This window comes from Fusarium redolens (genome assembly GCF_020744475.1).
Source record: "Fusarium redolens strain MPI-CAGE-AT-0023 chromosome Unknown BKA55scaffold_15, whole genome shotgun sequence".
Lineage (NCBI taxonomy): Eukaryota > Fungi > Ascomycota > Sordariomycetes > Hypocreales > Nectriaceae > Fusarium > Fusarium redolens.
The window spans coordinates 593400-617190 of NW_025763678.1; the positions used below are offsets into that span (position 1 = coordinate 593400).

The 23791-nt window shown below is 48.2% G+C and overlaps 7 protein-coding genes and 1 pseudogene across 8 annotated transcripts; 2 read left to right on the forward strand and 6 right to left on the reverse strand.

Annotated features, from left to right (window-relative positions):
• The first annotated feature begins 12 nt into the window (after positions 1–12).
• On the forward strand, positions 13–1188 carry BKA55DRAFT_577953 (Snf7 family). Its single transcript, XM_046193651.1, has 3 exons — positions 13–360; positions 422–785; positions 842–1188. The coding sequence occupies exons 1-3, from the start codon at positions 323–325 to the stop codon at positions 1043–1045; spliced, it is 606 nt and encodes a 201-aa protein (XP_046045478.1). The 5' UTR covers positions 13–322; the 3' UTR covers positions 1046–1188.
• On the reverse strand, positions 1189–2735 carry BKA55DRAFT_577956 (Fructosamine/Ketosamine-3-kinase). Its single transcript, XM_046193652.1, has 3 exons — positions 2090–2735; positions 1348–2035; positions 1189–1299 (listed from the first exon to the last, which is right to left on the reverse strand). Exons 1-3 carry the CDS (start codon positions 2277–2279, stop codon positions 1206–1208), a joined length of 972 nt encoding a protein of 323 aa, XP_046045479.1. The 5' UTR covers positions 2280–2735; the 3' UTR covers positions 1189–1205.
• Positions 2736–6449: 3714 nt separating this feature from the next.
• BKA55DRAFT_126133 (ATP-grasp domain-containing protein) lies at positions 6450–8334 on the reverse strand. The gene is made up of 4 exons (XM_046184809.1): positions 7993–8334; positions 7814–7909; positions 6558–7707; positions 6450–6504 (listed from the first exon to the last, which is right to left on the reverse strand). The coding sequence occupies exons 1-4, from the start codon at positions 8044–8046 to the stop codon at positions 6461–6463; spliced, it is 1344 nt and encodes a 447-aa protein (XP_046045480.1). The 5' UTR covers positions 8047–8334; the 3' UTR covers positions 6450–6460.
• Positions 8335–8925: 591 nt separating this feature from the next.
• BKA55DRAFT_543144 (6-O-methylguanine DNA methyltransferase) lies at positions 8926–9414 on the reverse strand (the record flags this gene model as incomplete). The annotated part of the gene is made up of 1 exon (XM_046190554.1): positions 8926–9414. The coding sequence occupies one exon, from the start codon at positions 9412–9414 to the stop codon at positions 8926–8928; it is 489 nt and encodes a 162-aa protein (XP_046045481.1).
• A 545-nt stretch (positions 9415–9959) lies between these two features.
• BKA55DRAFT_t238 lies at positions 9960–10071 on the reverse strand (annotated as a pseudogene). The gene has a single exon. The product of its transcript is annotated as a tRNA-OTHER (tRNA).
• Positions 10072–10855: 784 nt separating this feature from the next.
• BKA55DRAFT_520181 (uncharacterized protein) lies at positions 10856–11591 on the reverse strand (the record flags this gene model as incomplete). Its single annotated transcript, XM_046188395.1, has 2 exons — positions 10856–10893; positions 10946–11591. The coding sequence occupies 2 exons, from the start codon at positions 11589–11591 to the stop codon at positions 10856–10858; spliced, it is 684 nt and encodes a 227-aa protein (XP_046045482.1).
• A 2667-nt stretch (positions 11592–14258) lies between these two features.
• BKA55DRAFT_520268 (major facilitator superfamily domain-containing protein) lies at positions 14259–15880 on the forward strand (the record flags this gene model as incomplete). The annotated part of the gene is made up of 3 exons (XM_046188405.1): positions 14259–14828; positions 14877–15561; positions 15627–15880. The coding sequence occupies 3 exons, from the start codon at positions 14259–14261 to the stop codon at positions 15878–15880; spliced, it is 1509 nt and encodes a 502-aa protein (XP_046045483.1).
• A 1163-nt stretch (positions 15881–17043) lies between these two features.
• Positions 17044–20725, reverse strand: BKA55DRAFT_694112 (ras guanine nucleotide exchange factor domain-containing protein; the record flags this gene model as incomplete). Its single annotated transcript, XM_046199997.1, has 2 exons — positions 17044–20136; positions 20186–20725. The coding sequence occupies 2 exons, from the start codon at positions 20723–20725 to the stop codon at positions 17044–17046; spliced, it is 3633 nt and encodes a 1210-aa protein (XP_046045484.1).
• Positions 20726–23791: the final 3066 nt, after the last annotated feature.

Genomic DNA, 23791 nt, shown 5'->3' on the forward strand with positions numbered 1-23791 from the left:
TTTAACTAACCTTAGGAAAGATACCATAACTCTCTTATGTTTTAATGAAAACTTTTACTCAAGTTTTATATAATCTCTACTAATAGCTCAAAAGCTGCTCATGGAATTATGTCAACTAAGAGGGGCTTGGCTTATCGATAAGACCCTGGACCCCAGTATCGGCGGCCGATGACGATGGTTCCCTCGTGACAATCGCTCGCTATCATTGAAGCGAAACCAGAAGCTCGAAACTCCCAGCCTCGACTTGAAAAACCACACAATTTCTCCCAGCAACCTCACGATAAGCTCATACACCACCAAACCCATCGCCACGATCCTCATCATGGGCGGAAACGCAAGTAAAGTCACAGCCCAGGACAAGTCCGTCCCTCCCACTCCCCGCGATTGCGCTCGTGACCGCCTTCAATACTAACAATCTCAGGGCCATTCTGGACATGAAGAACCAGCGCGACAGACTTCACCAATACCAACGGCGCATAACGGTCCTTACAGATAAAGAGACCGATATCGCAAAGCAGATGCTGGCCAAGGGCGACAAGAAGCGCGCTCTATTAGCCCTACGGCGCAAGAAGTATCAAGAGTCGCTGCTGGCCAAGACAGATGCGCAATTAGCTCAGCTGGAGAAATTGACGAACGATGTCGAGTTTGCGCTTATACAGAAAGATGTGGTGTTTGGGCTGCAGCAGGGTACAAAGGTTCTTAAGGAGATTCATGCTGAGATGGGTGGGATTGAGAATGTGGAGAAGTTGATGGGCGAGACGGCGGAGGCTATTGCATACCAACAGGTGCGCTACAATGAAACTGCTGTTTTGCGAGTTGGAATATGCTTACACTCTTCTAGGAAGTCAGCGATATGCTTGGAGGTCGTATCTCGAACCAGGACGAGCAAGAGGTGGAAGACGAACTGGAAGCTCTCGAAGCCGAACTCACAGGTCCAGCCAAGTTACCCTCCGTTCCCGTGGCGAATCTACCAGAATCACAGAAGGACCAACAAGTCGAGGCACAAGCCGAGAGAGCGAAGCAACCAGCCATGTTGGCAGCATAGATGGGGGAGAGACATTTTGGTTTCAAGCATCTTGGACAGAGCATTTACATTTCGAGACGTTCTACTATACTTAGACTTTGGGTGTATACAGCGGGTAACACGAGGCGTTGAGGCATTTCTGCATTTGAATCATGAAATACAGTATCTTGAACTTCTATCTCTATGCGTACTTGCTGATGAGTTTCTTCATGATGGACATGGCGCCTCCTCGGTAGCCACCGCCGAACATGGCATAGTGGTTGAGATGGTGGTATCTGAGACGATGTTAGTATCCTGGTGTTTGAGGAAAGGGGCGATCTTACAGTTCGTATAGCTTCACTCTGTCCGGCCACTCAGCTACTGGCTCTGCCTTTGGTACCAGCTCATGATACTCTTTCCAGAAGTGATTGGTGAAGCCGCCAAACATGTTCATGATGCCGAGTTCAAACTCAGAGTGGCCATACACTGCCGAGGGATCATAAACGACTTCTTCGCATCCGCCTTGGCCCCCAATCTGCCCCTTGGAATGGTTTCCGCTCCATAGATCGCCATGGATAACGACAGGTTTGATGTTCTTGACAACATCATCCCCAATCAACCGCGGAACTACCTTGCTCGCAACTTTCTCAACAACTTCTTCAAGTTCTGGATCAGAACCATTGTTGCGAACAGCCTGGCGCGTGACATGTCTCAGCCGATTGTTAGCGTAAAAGTCAGCCCACGATTCTCGGCACGAGTTATCTTGCTCTGTAGCACCGCAGCATGTGGGAACTGGGAACCCAAACATTGGCTTGTCGTAGCCTTCTGGGATGGGAGCAGGCGTTGTGTGCAGCTGAGCAACCTTTGAAGCTAGAGTCCTGCCTGAACCACCGGGAGCTGAAGACCCCAGATCAAGAAAGTCAGTAGCTAGGAAGTGTTGTCCTGGACGGCCTGTGAGAGCTCCATGGGCGTGGGATCTGGGACAGAAGTTTGGAACTGAGTCTGCTATGGCGTTAAGGGAGGCGTGTTCACCTGAGCTGTGTTAGATCATGATATCAGACAGTTGTGTATGAAACGTATATTTACCCCTAAACATAACCTCAGCTTCCTTCCCTGTCCCCGTCTTGACAAAGTAATTCAAAGGTTTCCCATCCTTCTCAGACGTTATCTTGAACGTAGATGCAAAGCCCGATCCACCATGAGAGTTCATGGCCGAGTTGGCGGGGTCAAGCCCCAGGGCCTCGATGATAGCGGGGTCGACTTTCGTATGTGGCATGATATGTTTTGGGGTATATAAGCGTGGTGATATCCAGGTACGTGAGTTGTTTGCGGTGTTTTCGAACTCAACTTGGCTGGTATGAAGATGGGAAGATGTGTGGGATGATGAGGTGACGTCAAAGCTTTGGTGTTAGTAATGCGAAAATATGCACGGAGGCTTGGAGCATTGCGACGTAGCGACATACGCTGCTTATTTTCTCTGAGATAATGTAGATATAGAGAGAGATATGATGCGATCATTTCATCATAGCAAGATGTTACCGTAGACGTTGTTTAGTGAGTGTCCAAGCCGTGTGTGTCTGTAAATAAACTGTTCACTTCATTAAGGCGCCTTCCAAACTATGGCCAACCCAAGTTTGTTATTGGAGTGAACAGCGAACCGTCTCAGCAGCTTGAATACAATACCCAATCACGTAGTATCATGCTCATGGGAAACTGCTATTAGAAGTTTAATCGGAGGTTCATGTTCACATATTGAAGTCTGGAGCTTTTTGACTCGGAGTGAGTGGGGCCGGCCGGGAGCTAACTGTAATTCGCGGCGCCGGTCTTTTACATATCGGGCCGTCCTCCGGATGGTCTTCCAGAGAATGAGACACCCCTTGGGAAATGAGAATGTAATTCATGTATGTGTGGATCCTAGTGAACAGTCGAAGCAGGAGAGTCTGTTCAGCACAGTTATCAGATGATTGAATGCAGCAGGTGACGATGACACTGTGCATTGACGATAAAGGGCTTGCACGCAATGAACCCATGAATAGTGATTCCTAAGTAATGAGGTAACTAAGTTAAAGCGTATCTTACATCTCATGTTAAGCTAAAAATGTACTAGGCTTGTCATGTTCTTTGTTACATCATTGCCACGAGTGAATGGGCTAGAGTCTCAAATGCTGTGACATTTGCAGCCCAGTTCCATGCTTTTCTTTCTTTTGTGGGTAACAGAAGACCCTAGATCTGAAGAGTACCTGCAGGATCTTCCAGATTACTCTACTTGGGCTGCTCTCTTAACTGGCAAGGTGGGCATTGTGCGGCTCCTAGTTAACCGATATCTTAGCTGTACCTACAGGAGTTACAGTTACTTTCGCGAAGAGAGCAGGGAATGATCGGGTCCGACTTTTGATGATGAGCTCACAGTCCGACAGTACTCTATTCAGTAGTATCAGGTACCTTATCTAACATAATAATACGTAAACTCCGCCTCGGAGCCGATCCGAATCAGTACTCCGCTCATCGGATGAGCCCACATCGGCCCCGTCAAATCCAAGCCCAGTCAATTCCCAGTCATATTTCTGATGTGACAATGACATCCCTTGTTGTTTCCGAACAAACGCCAATCGCAAGTAATGGTATAGATCAAAAACTCCATAAGTTAAAACTCGCTATACGTTCCGATAGTAATTCGTCAGACCAGGGTTCGTTTTCGGTCTCATTGTTTGGTGGGGGTCTCAATGTATGAGGATGCAGCATAGGTTGTACCGCTGCTGAGTGATGCGTTATCTGAGTCGACGGTTGATGATGTCCCTGATGGCGATGAGGACATGGAGAATGAGGCTGAGTTGTTGGAGTGTGAACCGCCGTTGAAACAGGTTGTGCATGGGCATAGAGGGCTGTTTGTCATTGGTGGTGGAGGTGCGCAGTGGCGAGCGAACCAACTCTTGACTGAGGAAGGCATCTTGAGTATGAGTGAGGTTGATATAGTTGTAAGTGAAGTTGAGTTATGTTGAGTAGTAAGATCTAAGACTTGTTGAGATTAAAGATATCTCAAGTGTAATGTGAAGTTGTGTGAGTCGCTTGCTAAGATCAAAGAAGACAAGAAAGAATAAACTACGCTTCCACGAAAGAATGAAGAGGATGCCTTGAGTATTTATGTTTCTGTAGTTTCAATAGCATGTGGGACCAACAACCAACCCGAGCTTCTCCTTTGCAAAAGATTCTTCTCATCCATCAAAATCTCGAAGCCATCCAAGACCACCCCTGACCCATGCACGGCAACAAAATGGGGCAGCCTCCTCTTCTCAGCCGGATACCGAGAGACGTCCGGAAAAAGAGTGGGTTCGCAAATCTACATCTCACATTGCGATACCTTCACTTTTTACCACGTTCCTTTAGACGTTTTATATCTCCTCCTACGAATCTCTCTCTGGACAGGATTCCCCAGAGCCAAGACCCTTTCTTACATGGGATGGATTATGGCGCGGTTTTGTTCCCCTCACGACAATCTCCATTTCCCCGCGTTTTCCCCCCAATCGTCGGCCTGGGGAAGGGGGAAGGTAAGGGGACACGTGCTAGACGGGGGATAAGCGCGGCAACTGATCAAAGTTGTGGCCTTGTTTTGACGTGCAGTTGCATTGGCTTGTGAGCTTGTGAAGTTTGGGTGTTGCGTGTTGAGGAGGAAGTGGTTTGGAGGCGTTGGCACGTGAGAATGACGGATGATTGAGTGAGCTCACTACGAGACAGGACAGCAAAGGCATAGCATGCAGCAGTTACTTGGTTGTAGCTTGCATTACTGTTTATAATAGCTACTATAGTTCAATGGTCTGAGTGTGGTGCTCTTGTAAGTAATCTGGTCCATATACTGAATTAACTTTCACAACGTGTATACAGCCAGCAACAGTTGACTTAGACGCTCAAAACCACCACGTATAAACAACACTAAGCAATGAGAATTAATCCTTCTCAAATCAAGTCTTTTTCCAAATCACCCTATATTTCATCATCCCTCACCATCAGCCTCATCACTATAATCCCCAACATCACGAGACTCACCATCATCTACAGATTCCATCTCAGATACTCTTCCCGCGTCGGTCTTGCGTCGGCATTCGCAAATCCTACCTCACACCTCACTTCGCCTCTATAAAACTTGCATGCGGCTCTTCCGCAGTGGATCTGGAAATGAAACCGACGCAATTCCCGCCCTTGAACCTCAACGGAACGAGAACCTATTGGTTAATAGCTTGTTCCCCTTTGCGGCTCGATCCGATGTCTTATCTACGTCAGGAGATTTCCATCATTGAAACGTGGGTCTTTGGCAAGGGGAATAACCGAGGGTAAAACTTGTTCAGAGATTTCATTCTTGGTGAGTCATGAATATCTGTGCTCGGTCATGTTTGGTTCATATGATGTGATGAATGCTGTGGAGTTAAAGGGTGAGAAAAGAGAAAATTCACGATATTAACAGGGAGTCGTGGAAAAGTTGAGGCTGACTTTAGGTTGTGATGGTGTGCGGTGAGACGAGAGATCGCCAAGCCTTGCCCGTGATGGGTGGCTTTCAACTGCACCTCGACGATCTACCGTATTCCCGGACAACTTCTTCCTCTTCTTCTTGTAATTATCACCCGAAGAAGTCATTTCAATACCTATCGTACTATTATCTAACCCCCTAATCCATTATTAATACATTTTGTCAACAAGTCGAGATCATCCCATTATGAGCTAAGAATGCGGCTCTGAGACGATGCATGAAATTGGACCCTTACATCCGAGAGACTTATTAGCCGAGTCTGGACCGAAACAGCGAATCGTCTTCTTATACATATTTAGTGTAGCAGCCCATCTGTGACTTGTTCCTTTTACTCAGTAGACTTGTCTTTGTTGAGAATGACTCTTCCGACACCTCAGCTGTTCTCATCACTCCAGAGCGCATCACGATATAGAATGGACTCAATACAAGCCAAAGTTGGCTGCATGGGACAGTCTTCTTCTGTCAGGCCTGAGGTAACACGATTATGAGTCTTGAGAACCTCATTGTCTGAGCGTCATCTCACGGGACATGACATGACGGATCGTCACCCTCGATCTCACACGCCACGCCAGATCACAAATCACAGCATCAGGAATACAACAGTTGCAGGGCGTGGATACGCGAAAAATCATCTTGTTGGAGACCATATCGCCCATCCATCCTTTGAATCATCCGTCCTTCTATCGAACCAATCGGACACATTTGAGAGCATCGAAACCATGTGTCTTATGAGCAGCGAGCTCCAAGACCGACCGATGCATGCTAAATTAAAAAAACAGGAATATCCACCCATGTCTCCCACTCTTTTCATGAGTGTTTGTTTCATCTACTCTCGGTTTTGGTTGGAACCGCAGCCTCCTGGAGCTCAAGTCTCACATCTTGTTATTATATCATATCCTTCACCACTGCTCATCTAACAGCTTTTCAAGTGGTGCTGTTTAGATACCGAGGGTGAACTCGACACCGACATCGATGTCACGGGCTATTCAAGTGTTAGCAATCAGAACAGACCCTATAGTGGTTAAGGTGACTTACCCATCTTGACGACCTTGGACAGCTGGACAGCCTTCTCGGCGGCGGTTTGTAGGTCATCGATGGAGAAGATCTTGAGACCGGAGTCGTTGATGAGCTGGTGAGCCTGCTCAACGTTGGTACCCTGGAGACGGGCAATGATGGGGATCCTGAGGTTCATGCTCTCAACGGTCTTGATGAGACCAGTGGCGATAGCGTCACATCGGACGATACCACCGAAGATGTTGACAAAGATAGCGGTGACCTTGGCATCGCTGGTGATGAGCTCGAAAGCCTCTCGGATGGCAGCGGGGGTGGCACCACCACCAACGTCGAGGAAGTTAGCGGGCTGACCTCCGTTCAGCTTGATGATATCCATGGTGGCCATGGCAAGACCAGCACCGTTGACAAGGCAGCCGATATCACCGTCAAGCTTGATGAAGTTGAGGTTGGACTCAGCAGCGCGGACCTCATCGGGGTCCTCCTGAGTGGTGTCGCGCCACTCAAAGACATCCTTCTGTCGGAACTCGGCGTTGTCGTCGAACCCGAACTTGGCGTCCATGCAGAGAACCTTGTGGTCAGAGGTCTCGGAGAGGGGGTTGATCTCAATCTGGGTAGAGTCCTTCTCGGTGAAGATCTTGTAGAGCTTCTGGATGGTGTCCTTGGCCTCCTCGATGCACTGCTCGCTGAAGCCGAGCTTGGTAGCAATCTCGCGGGCGACCTCATCGGTAACACCGACGTTGATGTCGATGTAGTTGGTGTTGATGGCATCGGGGGTCTCCTTGGCGACGGTCTCAATGTCCATACCGCCCTGGGAAGAGGAGACGATGACGGGGCACTGGTTCTGACGGTCCATGAGGATGGCGAGGTAGAACTCACGACGAGCAAACTTGCGCTCGCAAATGTAGACAGCGTTGCAGAGACGGCCGCCAGCACCCGTCTGCTTGGTGATGAGGTTGTGGCCGATCATCTGCTCGGCGAACATCTCAGCCTCGTGGGGAGAGTAGATGACACGGACACCACCCTTGAGGCCGTTGTCGAAGGTACCCTTTCCTCGGCCACCGGCAAGGACCTGGGCCTTGATAACCATATCATCGTTGCCAATCTTCTCAGCGATCTCCTTGGCCTCCTTGGCGGACTTTGCGACGGAGCCCTTGGGGACGCCAATGCCGTACTGTTGGCGGTTAGCAGCCGTGATTTTTTTGAGGTAAGTCCCGTAGTTTGTAATTCGTAGTATCGACGATCGTCAAAGGGGGGACTTTGAGTAGATAAAACCTTACCTGTCGGAGGAGGTCGGCAGAGAGGTACTCGTGAATGCTCAGAGCTCGTCGTTGTTGAACGCCAGGGAATCGAGCGGCAGGGGCAGCAAACTGGAGCTATTAAGCAACAAAGTTAGCAACAGTTTATATACCAAGCGCATCACCAAGCTTTTGTTTAGCGGGCAATAATTGGGACGTACCTTTGAGGCGTTGAGGGCCGAAGCCACAGCACGACTACGGCCGAGCTTGAACATTGTGACAGATGAAGGAAGAGAGGAGATTGGGGATAAGATTGAGAAGGGAAGGGGGGGAGGACTTGAGGGGATAAAGAGAGAGAGAGCGGTTTAGATCGTCACAAGGAGGTACAGTAGAAAAAGAGGTTTTCGGATGATGAGGAAAACCAAATCCACGAAGCTACGGCGCTCAATCAATCAGGAGCCTCAGACAGACCACTAACCTAGGCTTGTGCTCTGTGGTTTGATCCACTATTTTGGGCACGGGATTTGTCGGGCTAAGGTAACTTGGAGACAGACGAGACAAGTAAGTATACGGAAAAAGACATTCACCGATTGACAATGATATAATTGTGCTATTTGTGGTGCATTTCATGTTTTATGATGCCTTTGTTACCCGTTTCCTGTCTATAACTGACTCTATCTAATTGACTTTACACAGAGTTGACTTCAACGTCCTCGGCGATGCTGTAAAATATATTGCTTCTCCGAGCAAATGACACGACATGACATGACATCCAACACCTGTTCTCGCGACCTCGTCACATTTGCATTGGATCTCGGTGACCAAGATCCAGCATCTACCATCCTCAGGGCTCTAACAAATCCACTTTTTTACTAACCGCCAAACCTATTCCAGCGCGGCACAAGACTACCGAGCTGTGAAAACCGGTCATGCAAATCCGTCTCGGGTGAGTCCAAGGTGAAGCACGAATAAAAAACGTTGTCGAGGGATACTAAAACGTCTCCGGGTTTCGGCTACAACAGGCATGTTGTTGACCGTATTTCCCCCACATGGAGAAAGACGTCCAGTGATAGGATATTTATTGAATTTGAATTCAACTTCATGATTTTCATTCTTGTATACAAAATAAAGTTAATGCCTCATCAAAGACTAATTCATGTAAATCCACCAAACGGTGTTCCTATAACCTTCCCCTTATCATCCCATCTCACTCCCTCGCCTCTTAATAGCTTTCTCTTCTCGTCAAGAGTGATTCCCTCACCATCTTTAGGCCACTTTCCCTTGAACCCACCCAGTGCACCTCCAGTAGCTACAACGCGGTGACATGGTACTTCTGGTGCAAATGGATTTCGTCGCAGCGCATTGCCTACTGCCCGTGGGGAGGATTTCAAATGTGCGGCCATGATACCGTATGTTGAGAAGCTACCCCGTGGAATCTGGCAGAGAAGCGTCCATACCCTCTTCTCAAAAGGTGTGCGGCTGGATGCTTCGATAAGAGCGAGTTGAGGAGCCATGATTGTGGTAAAGTAAGCAGGCGAGATTGGTGAAGTAGGTGATGCTTGTTTCTTGGTCTTTGTGACTTTGACTTTTCGTTCCTCTTGGGGTTCCTCAAGGAGTCTCTTGCTTTTGGTGGTTGCTGCCATAACTCTGTCTCAGTAGACGCGCAAATAGGGGAAAGTATCTTGAACTATATGCCTTGGGTAAGTTGGTGTGTGTTGATTTTTGGCTTGTAATGATTTGCAATGATTTGCAATGTTCAAGTGCTTCGAATGAATTAAATGAAAGGGTCACAGGCTTTAAATCACGGTCATTGAAGATGCGTCACGTCAAAGGGCGTGGTCGACGCCAACATCTAGAGCAACACATATCGCGAAGTCATGTGACTCGCATCAATAGGCAGCCATACTGGTATATGCTGTACACACGAATGGCTTACATATTTGGAACATGCAAGAGATTGTGTGATAGCGAATATTTCTGAGAGGAAGGTATCCCTTCATCGGCATAGGCACGGTGAACTCGAGGATATGTCTTGTCGCTCGACTTACACATAAGCTCCACAGGCAGCTTAGAATGAAAGACAGCCATGTATACACGAGCGAGGCTGCTTACCTTACCTATACAACAGCGTCTATACATATATATAGAGCAAAAAGAAGTCTTGTTAACAATGAAACAAAAAAACAAATGTTCAAGATTAGGATTCGAACCCAAGAATCTTTCGATACTGCAAGAACCCAGTTAACCGAAAAAGACAACGTCTCGAGTGCAGCGCCTTAGACCACCCGGGCCATCTTGACCAACTCTGAAGATGTGCTTCATGTTAAACGAGCAAAACAAAACGGGACTATACACCAAAGGCGAATCTGCCTACTGGTCTTCTCGATCGCTTTCCTTATTCTGTAACCCTGTTGGAACGGAGCGTCTGGTTCAATTCACATTGGAGAACAGCTGGATCCAACTTCAGCATGTTTGACTTGACGCCCCAAATGGATGTGAAGTTGTTAATGCGTTGAGGCTTCGAGAGCCAGCTGTCACACATCTCAAGGCTTCATGTGATACACGATCTTACCTAAGAGCTTAACACGAGAACAGTGTACAGAGTGCAATGAATAAGCAATATACTTTAATATGTAGCCAGCGCTCTTATTCACATGAACATCGTCATTCCAATATAGAGAACCCCCTGACCGTGACCATCTCATTACTCCATGTCTCTTCATTTCTGTACCAAAAAGCGGCACACTGGTATATGTATGTATGTATATGTGTTTTCTCAAGTAGAGGGAGGTGATGTCTCCAATCTAACCCAACGCCAATGATTATGCCAATCCTATTTACTGGCTACCATGCCTGCACCCAACGGCTCCTGTTTTTGGTTTTTACAAGGTGCGACTCGCAAATGCTTCTGTGCATGCTGTTTTTTGCTCACCTTTGGTCGTCAAGGAACTCTAATGTCTCTTGTGCTGAGACGACGGGAATGCTTCTTTCATATCCCTGTCGTTCGAGCATGAATGACGTCGTCTCGTGGATGATCTTTTGTTTCGTATATACTGGTGCGGTGGCCAAACGCTGGCTTCCATTCTAGACCATGAAGGACTCTCCGCAGCCGCATTCCTCCTCTGAATTGCATGTTAGTATCATGTTTAAACTGTGAGTGTTGTGGCAACTTACTGATATTCGGGTTCTTGAACACAAAGCGCTGGTTAAGCTTATCCTCAACATAATCCATCTCACTCCCAATAATACTAAACAGTGCCTTGCTATCAATCAAGACCTTAACACCATCCTGCTCAACCGTCTCGTCAAAAGTACCCGGCTTATCGACATATTCAAGGTGATAGGCCAAGCCACTGCATCCTCGGTTCCGTACTCCGACCTTGATGAGCTTAGGTTCCGGCTGATCCAGCAATTCTCGTAATTGTTCCACCGCAGAGGGCGTCAACTTCATAGCGGCCTTGCGCGGTCGCAGCTTGGGTCGTGGTCTTGCTGCCTTTGGCTTCTGAGCTTCTGTTTCGCTGAGCTTCGGAGCTGATACCGATGTGGCGGGAGTAGCATTTTGTGTTGGTGCGGGTTCTTGCTGCTTTGGCGGTTGAGGATGCTGAGGTTGTTGAGGAGGAGGTCGTGTCTCGTGGACTTTAGGAAGAGGATCAGGTTGTGTTATTGAAGTTTCAGGAACGTCGTCGTTTCTCGGAGGCGTCGAGGTATGGGTTGGAAGGGTATATGAATGGTAGGACACAGCGAGAGGTCTCGACGTTGAGAATTGCCTCAGAGGGCATCCTCGTCGCAGGGCGATTCTTGCTATCGATCTTGAGAACATTGTGGGCGCATGTGGTGATGATGTTGAGGTTGAGGATTGGTATCGAGAGGCAAAGGTTTAGTGGATGGATAGTGGAGGCTTATGATTTCAAAGCCCGGCTCCTCGGTGCTAGAAGGCGTTTGTTGCCGGAGACCGCTGGTACGTCAGAATGGCTCCCCGATCTTGTCCGAGCGAATCAGAGTGTGAGAATTTGTCAGGCTCACGTGATGTTGATGGGCAGATTCAACAAAGGGAGGCCATGGCAATCATGACAAATAATGGCATTAGAAACATATCATAATCGTCTTTTGTTTCTTTGACAATTTAATTGTGCAATGTAAGCTTGTTCGAATTAGAAAGTGTTGTTCAGAGACCGCATATGCAGTATTATGTGAAGCTAAAATTGCACGGTTTTCATGATGAACCAAAGAAGGCCATCAAGGTTTGTAAACCTGACAACCAGTCATATAATCCAATATAAATATCCTTTTTAAGACAGGCATGCAGTTCTCCGATTGGATTCATTGATGATGGACACAAATTGTGGCTTGGTAAACTGATGTTCTATTGGAGGTCTTGCTTACACCAGGTTTCATAAGCTGGTATGTCACCAACTGCCAACATGACAGGCTGTGCACTGGCATCTGTTGTAAATCATCATGCACACTTTATTTAGCTGGCATTGTCATAGTAGTACCTTGCATATCAAAACAATCCTACCCAATAGCTCTTCGTCCTCTTCCATGAGAACACCAAATGGGGCAGGAAGACATTTATACACGAACCCATGCGATGGAACTACCTACACCAAAGCACTTTAGACCCCAATTGATTGCGACAAGTCATGGTACCGAGGACACGGATCGTCAATCTTGACCCATGCAGCAGAAGCGATTGTTATATGCAGGCTCGCTAAACAGAGTTACAACCAGGTCAATGACAGTTGTTTATCTCAACAACGTAACATGCATATCAGTAACTATCACTATCACGATGCAGCAAGGCCAAGACTCCATTCATATCTCCAACTCAACTCACTGTAACCAGCTAATCAATCAGTGGATCGCTTTATCTCGGTTTACCTACTCAGAAGGAACACAGTAACCCCAACAAATGCGGCTGAAGTGAAACGTAGTTAAATCCACGAGTATCAAATCAGGCAGGCCGTGGAACCGGTCGACATAAACTATCGTGGTATCCGCAGTTTGAGCGAAACGTTACATGCGGATATAAATTAATTGGACCTCTCACCTCATGGTCAGAGCTTGGGAGATAGCTAAGACTTCGGGTTATCGTGATCAGTATCGGATGTTACGAGAACAAAGAACTTACGGGGCCAGTGAGATATTCTAAAAACAAGATGGCAAGATGACAATTTTCGTAATGAGACTTTGCATCTTCGTATTGGTATTTCTATGTATAGGTATCTTGGGTGTTGTGACTTGAAGAGACACAAAACGGTTGGTTATTGGTGAACCGTTCAACTGGTTACGGGCTGTGAAGTCTGGAGATTTGCTGTTGTTGGACCAATCACGGAGCTTCACAGTCGGGCCTTTCCCCTGGAAGACCCTAAAATTGATCTGGGGTTTGGAGACAACTAAAATGTCCAACGGCTTGTCCTGAAGCGGCATCAGAAAAGCAACCATGAATTCTACAGTAACTACTCCGTGTATGTAAATGTTACTATCGCCAAGAACCATATCATCAAGTTCAACTTGCAGATGGATTGCAATCTATGACCTCAACAGACCAAATCAGCCACTCTCATCTCAGCCTGGTCGTAGAATCCACAATTGTTCTCACAAAGCTAAGGTTGGTAGAACGTTACCTACCAATGGGGCATCTGTGACCTCCACGAACGTTACCGTTAGGGTACGCCACTCAAGTTGGATAGCCTCTCAGGTTTGAGAAATGTTACCCCATGGAGACGATGGCTTTTTGATCTTGTGAATCCGGGGAATACCGTGGACGTTTTGGGAGTGAGTTTGAGGTTCTGCGTGTAGTTTTATGGTGGTTGAGATGATACGAGTTGAAGACTTGGCGGTTGAAAGCAGTTAACTCTCTATTGAGGGAACGGAATTGGCCTTGTTGCAGAGCCTCACTCAACTCTTGATATTAATCTCTCTGTCGATTGTTGTTATATGTAATACCTGACGATATCTTCACAAATCAATACCTACGATATCTGTCATTGTCGGCCTCGCCCGATACGTTGATAATAATGGAAAAATACGCCACCACTGTAAGCGGATCGACACCCTCCATCCATTGTTGCATCTCCCCATTAACCCCCTGTAACTAACCCGCACCACCCTCAGAATTCCCCATCTTCTATCCATCCATCCCATCTCATCCACACTCTCACCACTTCACGAGACCCCTGACAATCCATTTCCTTCTTTTTTCTCTTCGCTTTCTCGTGATACAGTTCCCCAATTGTAACTATCAAGACGGGCAGGGGTTATTGGTCTAGTTTATTTTGGGGGACCCTCACGATAAAGTACGTCGCGTGCCTGAATCTCTCCATCTTTTCTCACGACTACTTTAATTCTGCTACATCCGGGATTTATTTGTGTTTCTTATTCTATTCATTCATCTTCTTGTCTTCAGTTGTTTAGAGAAGCATATCGATTGTCTTATACAGGGCATTGACCCTCATCTCAACATCAACATCAACATCAACACACAATGTCTACTCACGAGAAGGAAAATCCCATCACCCAAGCGGCTTCAGAATCCGCAGACTCAGATACACCAGGCTTCCGCCCCAAAGGATGGATGTACAAGACCGTTCGCATCGCTGGCGTTGACCTATGGTACGCCTCGCCCAAAGTCCAACTTCTCATGGTCTCCATCGTCTGCTTCTTATGTCCCGGCATGTTCAACGCCCTGACTGGCCTCGGAGGTGGCGGCCAAGTCTCCAATGAAGCTCAGGACCACGCCAACACGGCTCTCTACAGCACTTTTGCCGTCATTGGTTTCTTCGCTGGTACTTTTGCAAACAGACTTGGACTTCGTCTGACTTTGTCCATTGGAGGCTTGGGATATTGTGTTTATGCTGCTTCGTTCTTGTGCTATACGCATACTCAGAATATGCCATTTGTTGTCTTTGCTGGTGCCCTCTTGGGTCTTTGCGCCGGACTCTTGTGGGCTGCTCAGGGATCTATCATGATGTCTTATCCTCCTGAGCAGAGTAAGGGACGATATATCTCTTGGTTCTGGGTCATCTTCAACATGGGTGCTGTCATCGGTTCTCTTGTGAGTTACTGCTACCTATCCTTTTAAATTCTTACTAACAAATAATAGATCCCCCTTGCTCAGAACATCAACAAGAAAGCTGGCCCTGTCTCCGATGGCACATACGCCGCTTTCATCGCTCTCATGGCCATCGGTGCCGTCCTCGCCCTCATGATCTGCGACGCCGACAAGATCGTTCGCGAGGACAACACCAAAGTCATCGTCATGAAGAACCCCTCATGGAGCACCGAGATCAAGGGTCTATGGGAAACACTCTCCCACGCCCCCTGGGTCGTCCTCCTGTTCCCCATGTTCTTCTCCTCAAATATCTTCTACACCTACCAAAACGTCAACATGAATCTCGCTCAGTTCAACGTTCGCACTCGCGCCCTTAACAACTTGCTCTACTGGCTTGCTCAGATCTTTGGTGCCCTTATCGTTGGATATGCTCTTGACATTTCTAGCGTTCGTCGCAGTGTCCGTGCAAAGATCTCCCTGGTCGTCCTCTTTGTTCTGACCTTTGCTATCTGGGGTGGTGGCTATGCCTGGCAGAAGGACCAGCGACCTCGTGAGATCGCTATGAATCCTGCCAACGAGGATGACAAGATTGACTGGGACGATGGTGCTCACAAGTTTCTTGCTCCCATGTTTCTCTACTTCTTCTACGGCTTCTTCGATGCTGCTTGGCAGACTTGCATCTACTGGTACATGGGTGCTCTCTCCAACTCTGGCCGCAAGACAGCCAACTTTGCTGGTAAGTCTCAATTATCCCTTTCACTTAGACTATGTCTATATCAGATCACTAACTCAGCAATTCAGGTTTCTACAAGGGTATCCAATCCGCCGGTGCAGCCATCTTCTGGCGTCTCGATGGCCTCGGCAAGCCATTCGACACCATCTTCGCCGCTACATGGGCCTGTCTCGGTGCCTCGCTCGTCATCGCCGCGCCTGTTATCTTCATGAAGATCCAGGACTCTGTCCCTGTTGAAGAGGATCTTAAGTTCAGCGACGAGAAGATCGAGGATGTCATTGTCGCACCTACGGATAAGAAGATCGCCCTCACAGAGGCGTAGATAAGAGAGAGATAAACGCAAATACTATTTATAAGAATACTTAATAATTTAATGACATATCGGCGTTCAGCATGTAAGCATTGGATTGGGTTGGTGCAGGGGACACGATACCTATGGGCTGGGTTTTGGCTTGATGATGTGTTGCATTGCATAAAGCGATTTAATGAAGGTTTACGGTTCTATCTAGAGGAATACATATGCCCTCGGCGGCTTTCTCTCTTCATCTTCAAATGCCTTACTAGTAAAATGAATGCAGTTCTGCCATGATACTCATCAAGTCGTAGCCCACGTCATGGACTCATGGACACAGTCAGCTCAACTTGGCACCTAAACATCAAATCACAATTGCAGATGAAACAATATTCAAGGACAATTAGATCCTAATTTTTCTTTGTGTTCTTCCTATTCTATTGCAGAATACATCCATTTTGTCTTTCTTTTCCATCACCTGTCCTGCCTGTCCAGTCCTTGTGCCACCCGACTCCTTTCCCAGAAGTTCAATGATGAATAACAAACGTAAAACGACAGGCTTGCCGTCTCTTTTTCATACAGTAAGAATCAGATACACTCGTTTTCGCACCGGCGGCGTTGAGAATGCATTAAAAGAAACCCAATAATAGAAAAATAAAACAACCCGGGCACCCATGATCGTTTGCAAGCCGTTTTCGAATGCACCCGTGCCCAGAGGCTATTTTTCGTTTTTCCACCGCCCTGCCCCATCTTCGCCTGAAGAGATAATACAGGGATGCAAAAACCAGGAAGAGAAAGAAGGTGAGAAAGTAGAATGTAAGAATGCGGGATGAGCTGTACCCTGAAAGTTGTAGGGAGGCCGACAATCTCCAAAGTATGGAGGAGTCGAGCCCCAAAGGACCCAGCGCTCGCGCTTTGTGATAAGATCCTTGAACAAGTTCCACCCATGGGAACCGAGTTGAAAACCGTAAAACATAAATTATCAGACCCAAATGTAAATAACGCCGTTGTGCTGATGGATATAGAGGTCATAAGGAACATGACGATGTTTCCCATCTGCTGAAGAAGTTCAAACAAAAATGGGGGGTATCAAAGATGAAGTAGTTACTGGTGGGAGGTAATATGTGCGTGTGATAATGGTGAAAGTAAATTGCTGTTCAGTCCGGTAAGGATCTGATGCGATAAGTGAATTCTTATATCTGGGTAGGAGTTGGAGTTGAGGTGCCTCGGTCGCGCGAGATCCAGCTGAAGAGGTCGGGGCGACCACCTCCAACGCCGACAATGGAGGCAGCTGAGGAGTCAACAGGAGGTCGGCTGGCAGTCTCACGAGGCTCAAGGAGGAGACTCTTGCGGTAGTAGGTGACTTGGACATTGCCCTCTTCACTATCGCGGAGATGGCTGATCTGAGAGGACATCCAGTCCTGCATATCAGGCACCTCGGTAAGTCTGTAGGGAATCTGGAATCGCTGAAGCTCTCCAATGATCTTGGCAGTACGAGTATGCTTGTCAAAGTTGACAACAGTGATGCCACCATTGCCATCCTCCTCAGACTCAGGACCGAGGCACATCTGCTTGGTGGCGGGGTTGCCAATGTCGACAAATGTCAAGTCGGTCAGGTACATGCCGAGGAAAGGCAAGCAAGGAGGAACATGGTCGTGGAGTCTTGTTCGAAGGACCTTGTTGTTCTGAGAAGGCTCAACCAGATCCTGAAGGTTCTGGAGCATGTCCTTGCGTTTGGTGGAGATGGCATCCCAAGTCTTTCGGAGGCGACTAATAGTGCTGCTGTTGAGACTGCAGATGATAGCCATAAGACCGTCGTAGTTGTGGAGCTCAAGACACTGGTGAGCAATCTTGATCCACTGCTTGATGACCTGAGCACGCTTCTTGACCTCCTGCTGCTGGAGGATAGTCTCAGCGACGAGGTTGGAGAGATCAGTTGACAGAGAGGACATAGCCTTGACATTGGGAGCGGCGACACCACCATTCTTCATCCACTGTGAAGCAAGAAGCTCCTCAGGAAGGATGGAAGAAAAGATGTTCATTTGCTTGATGGTCAATTGGCGAGCCAACTCGAGGGGGTCGAAGTCAAGAATGCTTGGCTGAGCGGCGCCCATCTTGAAAGCAGAGAGAAGGTTGAGCTGGCCCTTGGTGATGGCAGGAATGGGCAAAGGAGTGTCAGCGGGCACGTATTGAGCAATGGAGGTGTTGGTCTTGCCCATTGAGGAGACAAGTCGGGGCACCAGAGAACCCTCGCCAGAGACACGCTGAGCGAGCTCAAACAGACGTCGACCAGCAGAAGGCAGAGAGGACGCCAGCTTATGTTCAGCAAAGGGCATGATAAGGTCGAGAGCATCGCGATCGGTCTCATCCCTCCAATGGGACTCGAGCCAGCCCTTGAAAGCATTGTATACTCTCAATCGAACAGGTCCGGCCACATGAGGGGAGTCGTTAACGTAGTCATATCGCTCGATAAGCGCTTCAGCCAGTCGGACCGGTGTGCAGAAGAGGCGGAAGGTGAGGTAGAAGGTAGAGACAAACATGGCATCGGGAGTAGATTCGTGGGTTGTGAGACGCTCGACAAGAGCTGGGAGAGAGCCGCCAGTAACCTGACCCTCCTTGTTGAACATGAGCTCGTGAGCAAAGGTCTTCTCCATAAGTCTTGACTCGACGTCGACTTCCTCCGAGCTTCCACCGTTGCTCAAGTTTGACAGCGAAGGCTGCTTCTGAGGGGCAAGGTTTTGCTCAGGAGTGGTAGCTCGAGTGGAAGATTGCGAAACAATGCTGACCTCAGAGTCACGGCTGAGGTAAGTGGCACTGCTGCCAGCACTGGAAGCAACCATACTGTCGAACCGAGAAGAGGAGTTGAAGTCGTTGTCATTGTTATCGACAGGACTGTATTCCTCATTGGCAAGGAGGGTGGTAGAAAGCTTGGGAAGGGGAGGAAGAGAAGGTCGTAGGGAGGAGATGGAGGATGCAACGCTGGAGACGTTGTCATCGGCAACTGAGGAGCGTCGAGAAGAGGTGGGTGAAGGATGAACGGTTTGTTCATCAGTAGGTGTGGTCACCTGGGGAACCTCAGGAAGAGGCTTATCAATTGCGACAACAGTGAGGCGACGAGCATGTCCATTAGATGAGTTGGAGGTACGGTTGGAGCCGGCAACGCTGACAGTGTCATTGTGTTCTGAAACGGATGGGGTCCTAGCTCGCTCCTCAGTATCGATATCGAGAATGCTGAGATCAATTCCAAGGCTGCTAGTCTCGAGCTCGAATTCAAAATCGCCAATGCGCTCGATAGCGGATTTTGCCTTGGCAACGCAATCTCCAGCGGCCCTAACGCAGCCCGTAGCGGATGCGAGGAGCATTGTGTTGTCATGGGGCATAATCAAATCGGCATCTTCAGAGGCAGCGCTGACAAGGGTATCGCGGGCAGAAAAGACTAGATCTTGGATTCGGGCGAACATGGTGGATCGAGCTCGGGCAAGAGCCTCAGAGCTAGAGTTGATGTGGTCATAGACGCCGTCGATTACTGCAAGCAATTCTCCACCTGAAAGCGCAGACTGACGGATCGCTGATGCGAGCTCGGGGCGCGACTGTGATTGAAGATGCAGGCGACCGATGAAAGATCCCAGATGAGACAGGAACGTATCGTGGCTGCGGTTCAGGCGCTCAGTAACTAGATGATGGGCTCTCGACACTGAAGATGGACCAGCAAGAGACACTCTGTGCGAAATAGTGGCGGACAGGCGGTGAGTTTGGGCCTGGGAAAGGCTTCCCTGAGACAACCTGTGAGAGCTCGGGCCAGTACGACCACTGAGTGACGATAATCGCTTGTTGAAGATAGATGTTGATGTTTGAGTTGTCTCGCTGGATTCAGAGGCAGCGACACTGGCGGCAGCTTGAGAATCCGTGTCGTTGATGTTTGCGCTGCGTTGGCTTTGTTCGTCAAAGGAAGACTGGTCAGCGGGGGGTGTTGGAGGCACGTATGATTCTTCAAGCACTGTATCCATAACAGTAACAGCTGAAGGCGCACGTGCCCTTCGGTCATCCTCGAGTACATCCATAAAGCGAACTCCTTTTGTTACAATTCTAAAGGCTTTGAGAATCATCTCGTCGATGATATCATTCACATCTTCGACGGGAGTGATCTCGAGACGTTGCGTCTCTTGTAATCGCTTGGCTGTCTTGACTAGGGATGATAGTTCAGAGAGAAGAGACTTGCGGCACTTGCGCAGAGCATCGTTCCTTTGAATATAGGTAGATTCTCGGTTGAGACAGTTTGTTCGTTCCTTTGCACCGTTAGAAGTTAATTATTAGACTTAATAAAGAATAACTCACCAATAGAAATCGAACACCCGCAATAATGCCCTTCATGAACTCCTGGTTGCCAAAGATCTCCTTATCATTGACTGAGGTGCTTCGAAGCAGATCCCAAAAGTTCAAGAGAGCCTTTAGAAGGTTGCACATGTCATCAGGCTCGTAAGCCTCGCAGTAGTTGGTCGGTAACCATCCTCGGGCACCCGAGATAAGTAATGTACCATCAGCCCATCCATTGGTGTGAATAGAGTGCACGAGAATCACATCGCCCTCGTTAAGAGGCAATGTCACACTCGAGTCGGACATAACATAACTGGGATTGAAAGGATAGAAGGCTCGCAGGAAGTTGTGGAAGACTTGGGGAGGGATGTACTGAGGTGAGGGTGAGAGATCCTCCTGCGAGCCATTTGGTGTAGCGGGGGGTGTCATTTGTGATTGTGAGTAGAGAGTGATGTCGTTTTCTGAGGTCGATGAAGCATCTCCAGATGATTCAATTCGTGATTTGGCGATGGTAAGAGGAGCCACCTGGAGACTGGCTCGCATAGGCTGGTCGCTAAACATTGCGTGCGATTGCCGCTGACAATCGATGTCGTCGTTTAGATCATCGGGGGGCGAACGGTTCGGCCGGTGGGTTTATACAACCACTCGAACCAAGAAATGATCCGGCTCTTTCTGTTCAGTCCTTTCTGTCCTTTCTATCCCTTCTTAACTCGCTTCTAGATATCCAAGAGAAGAGTGCAGGTTGATGATGAAGCTCAAGTAACGAAACTCGATAGAACTGCACCACAGCAACAGATAATCGAGGGAGGAAAACTCGGTTGGCTGGGAAAGAAGAGAAATGTCAGCAAGTCACCTGGGGGCGAGAAGTCGCGAATTCAATTGATTGTTTGTGGGAAATGTGATGGAATGAAGGGAGACGATGTCGAGAGGCTTGGAGGGGGCCATGAGGACTTGTCGAGGACGGGAATGGAATGCTCAGAATCGCAGGGGGAACCTTCTGCAAAGCGTAGCTGTAGCGCCCACGTAAGGTACCTAGCAAAAGACGTTTTAGAGGGGGCTTCAGGGCGTACAAAAAGACGTTGTTCTTCTGTGACCCCCGAGGCCCCAAAAAAGCAAGCACATCCAACGTCCACCTTAAACGGTTTCTCGCGAGGTGCCCATATTTTCCGCTGCTTTGCTTTGCTTTGCCCATGCTCTTATCATCCCATGCAATTCAACAATCATCTCTTAGACCCAACCCAACAGCTCGTGTTTTGTCTCGCCTGAATAGTGCATTGGATGTGCTCTTGTCCAGTCCTGTCATGTCTGTCTGCGGCACGATCCGCCCATGTGCATAGCCTGTATGCCTCAAGCCTGTCTGTGCATTGCAGCCGACGTACAGTACCTGCGTGTCTGTGGGGAGAAATAAGACAAAATGGAACGATGTTGTGTTGTGTTGTGTTGAGTAGAGTGTGTAGACAATTGCAAACAAATCTGCCACTGACGCCTTCGACTCTCTTTTTCTGTCTTCCTCTTGCTTACCTTTACTTATTAACACAGAGTGATGAAATCGATCTGATCACTCCGATCCAAACTGACCAATTGCAATTAATCGTTATTTGTCGTCGATATATCGTTGTCTGGTTGTGCTGACTGTATGTGAGTCAGGTCATTCGTCGAGTTGGCGTTGGATGGAATGCTGCGGATGAGATTGAGCGACAGGGGTGGAGCAGCAGCAACGTTCGAGAGCTCAACGGTCCAAGGAAGGTATCAGATTAGGTGATGACGAAATATTTTGGTTGTGGTAGAGTGTTGCTGTTGTTGCTATTCGATGTTGGTGACCCAAGAGTAGAAGCAAATCGTAAAAGTGAAAATAGACCAGACCGTAAACCAAACCCAAGCACACTAACACAAAACAATGAGATGGAGATGAGATTGAGTACTAGAAATAATGTAAAGGGTATAAAGTCGAGTAAAGTCGAGTCGAGGGGAGGAGATGGGAACAAGAACACCGTCTACGTCGGGGTCTGGGGAATGCGGTGGTATTATCACCTTAACTTTAGTTAGTCGACGACCCTGGTGGTAGTGGTAGTCATTTTTGACGGATGGGAGTCTTGTTCTCTCTCTCTCGCTCTGTGCTCTGCAGTTCCTGGTGGCCACCACACACCCACGTCTTTCGTCAGTGAGGTGGAACCCTCTCTCTCTCACAGTCCAGGGGGTCCTGGCCTGTCCCAAGTGGGAGTTCCAAGTTCCAGGGGGGTGGAGGAGATAGCGTACGGGTCGGAGTGGACTCCCATCCATGGTCAACAGTTGAATTGACTTGACTGTTGGATTGAGTGCGAGGGTGAATGACCAGGGCAAGGTACGCGGGAAGATAACCCCACGCCCCCAAGTCTTCTCTCGACAATGAAACGACCAGGGGGCAACCAAAAGGTAGCAGGGAGGCTGGCTCTCAAGGTCAGAGAGACCAGAGCAAAACAAAAAAAAGAGTGGCGCTCAGTGCAGTGTCCACGGGAGGGATTGTGCCCGGTCTCAGCGGGGCTTCTTCTTCTCTTCAACCTAACCTGACCTAACCAAAGGTGACCTAACCTCACCAAACCCGACCTTAACAATTCAGTGGAGTCTGTTCCCAGGGGTTTGGGGGCCTCCCGGCTGAAGAAGCTCTCGTCCCCTGTTGTCTGGGTACCGTAGCTAAGGCTTCCGAGCCGATGTCAAGGACCCAGATATCCGGCAGTACTTTTGGGTGAAGCTCTCAAGAACAGATAGAAACACGGGTAGTTTAGCTGTGTGGGAGGATGTGACCCTTTGCCGCACTACGGATACCATCAGAGTCATCATCGCCAAGCTTAGGTTTTATGTCTTGAATCATCCCTTATCAAGAAGGGAGAATAAATCACACGAGCGCTCTGGACTTCAAAATGTGTGAGTCTACGTATAGGTGTCATATCATATGCACGACCAAAAGCACCAAAGCAGCTAGAAAACGCGGTTTCAAAAAACCACACGATAAAATTCCTCTTAAAGTAAGAATACGATAAACTCGGTACCAAACTTCCAGTAAACTTCAGAGATCAACGGTATTGGTCCCACTCACAATGGCTCCTCTCCTCTCCTCTCTCATGCACAGAACTTTAGGATACTCGTAAATGGATGGCCTCGCATGAGAATTGATGGAATGCCCACATCACGCAACGGTCCTTTTTTTGAGCGAGCATTTCTTGAGTCAGGAAAAATAAATGTATACTTTATGTGACTGAATCTTGCGGGCTGCTCTGTGGTCGTCTCATCACATGAACTATTTCTAGCTTCATCTTGCACTTTGTGTGACAAGTTATCGGATTGGATGCCACATGCGATCGGTATCTTTAGCCATCACATATTCGTAGATTAACTGAGATGCACTTTGTGCCTATTGAACGATGATCAGTTACTCTTCCGCCACCACCCCGGACTTGATCAAGCCTATCATTCATGCTAATATGTACATAGTATATAATTTATGCGTTCAATACTGTCAGCTGTCATGAGATACCAAAGGTAGTGTTGATGATCGAAGTGCCGGGTAGCTGATAGCAAAGCGGGCTTGAAACCCTCTCAACAAGGGGTAATTCCTGGCTGAGATGGTTGCGCAAAGGGCGCCGCAGTACA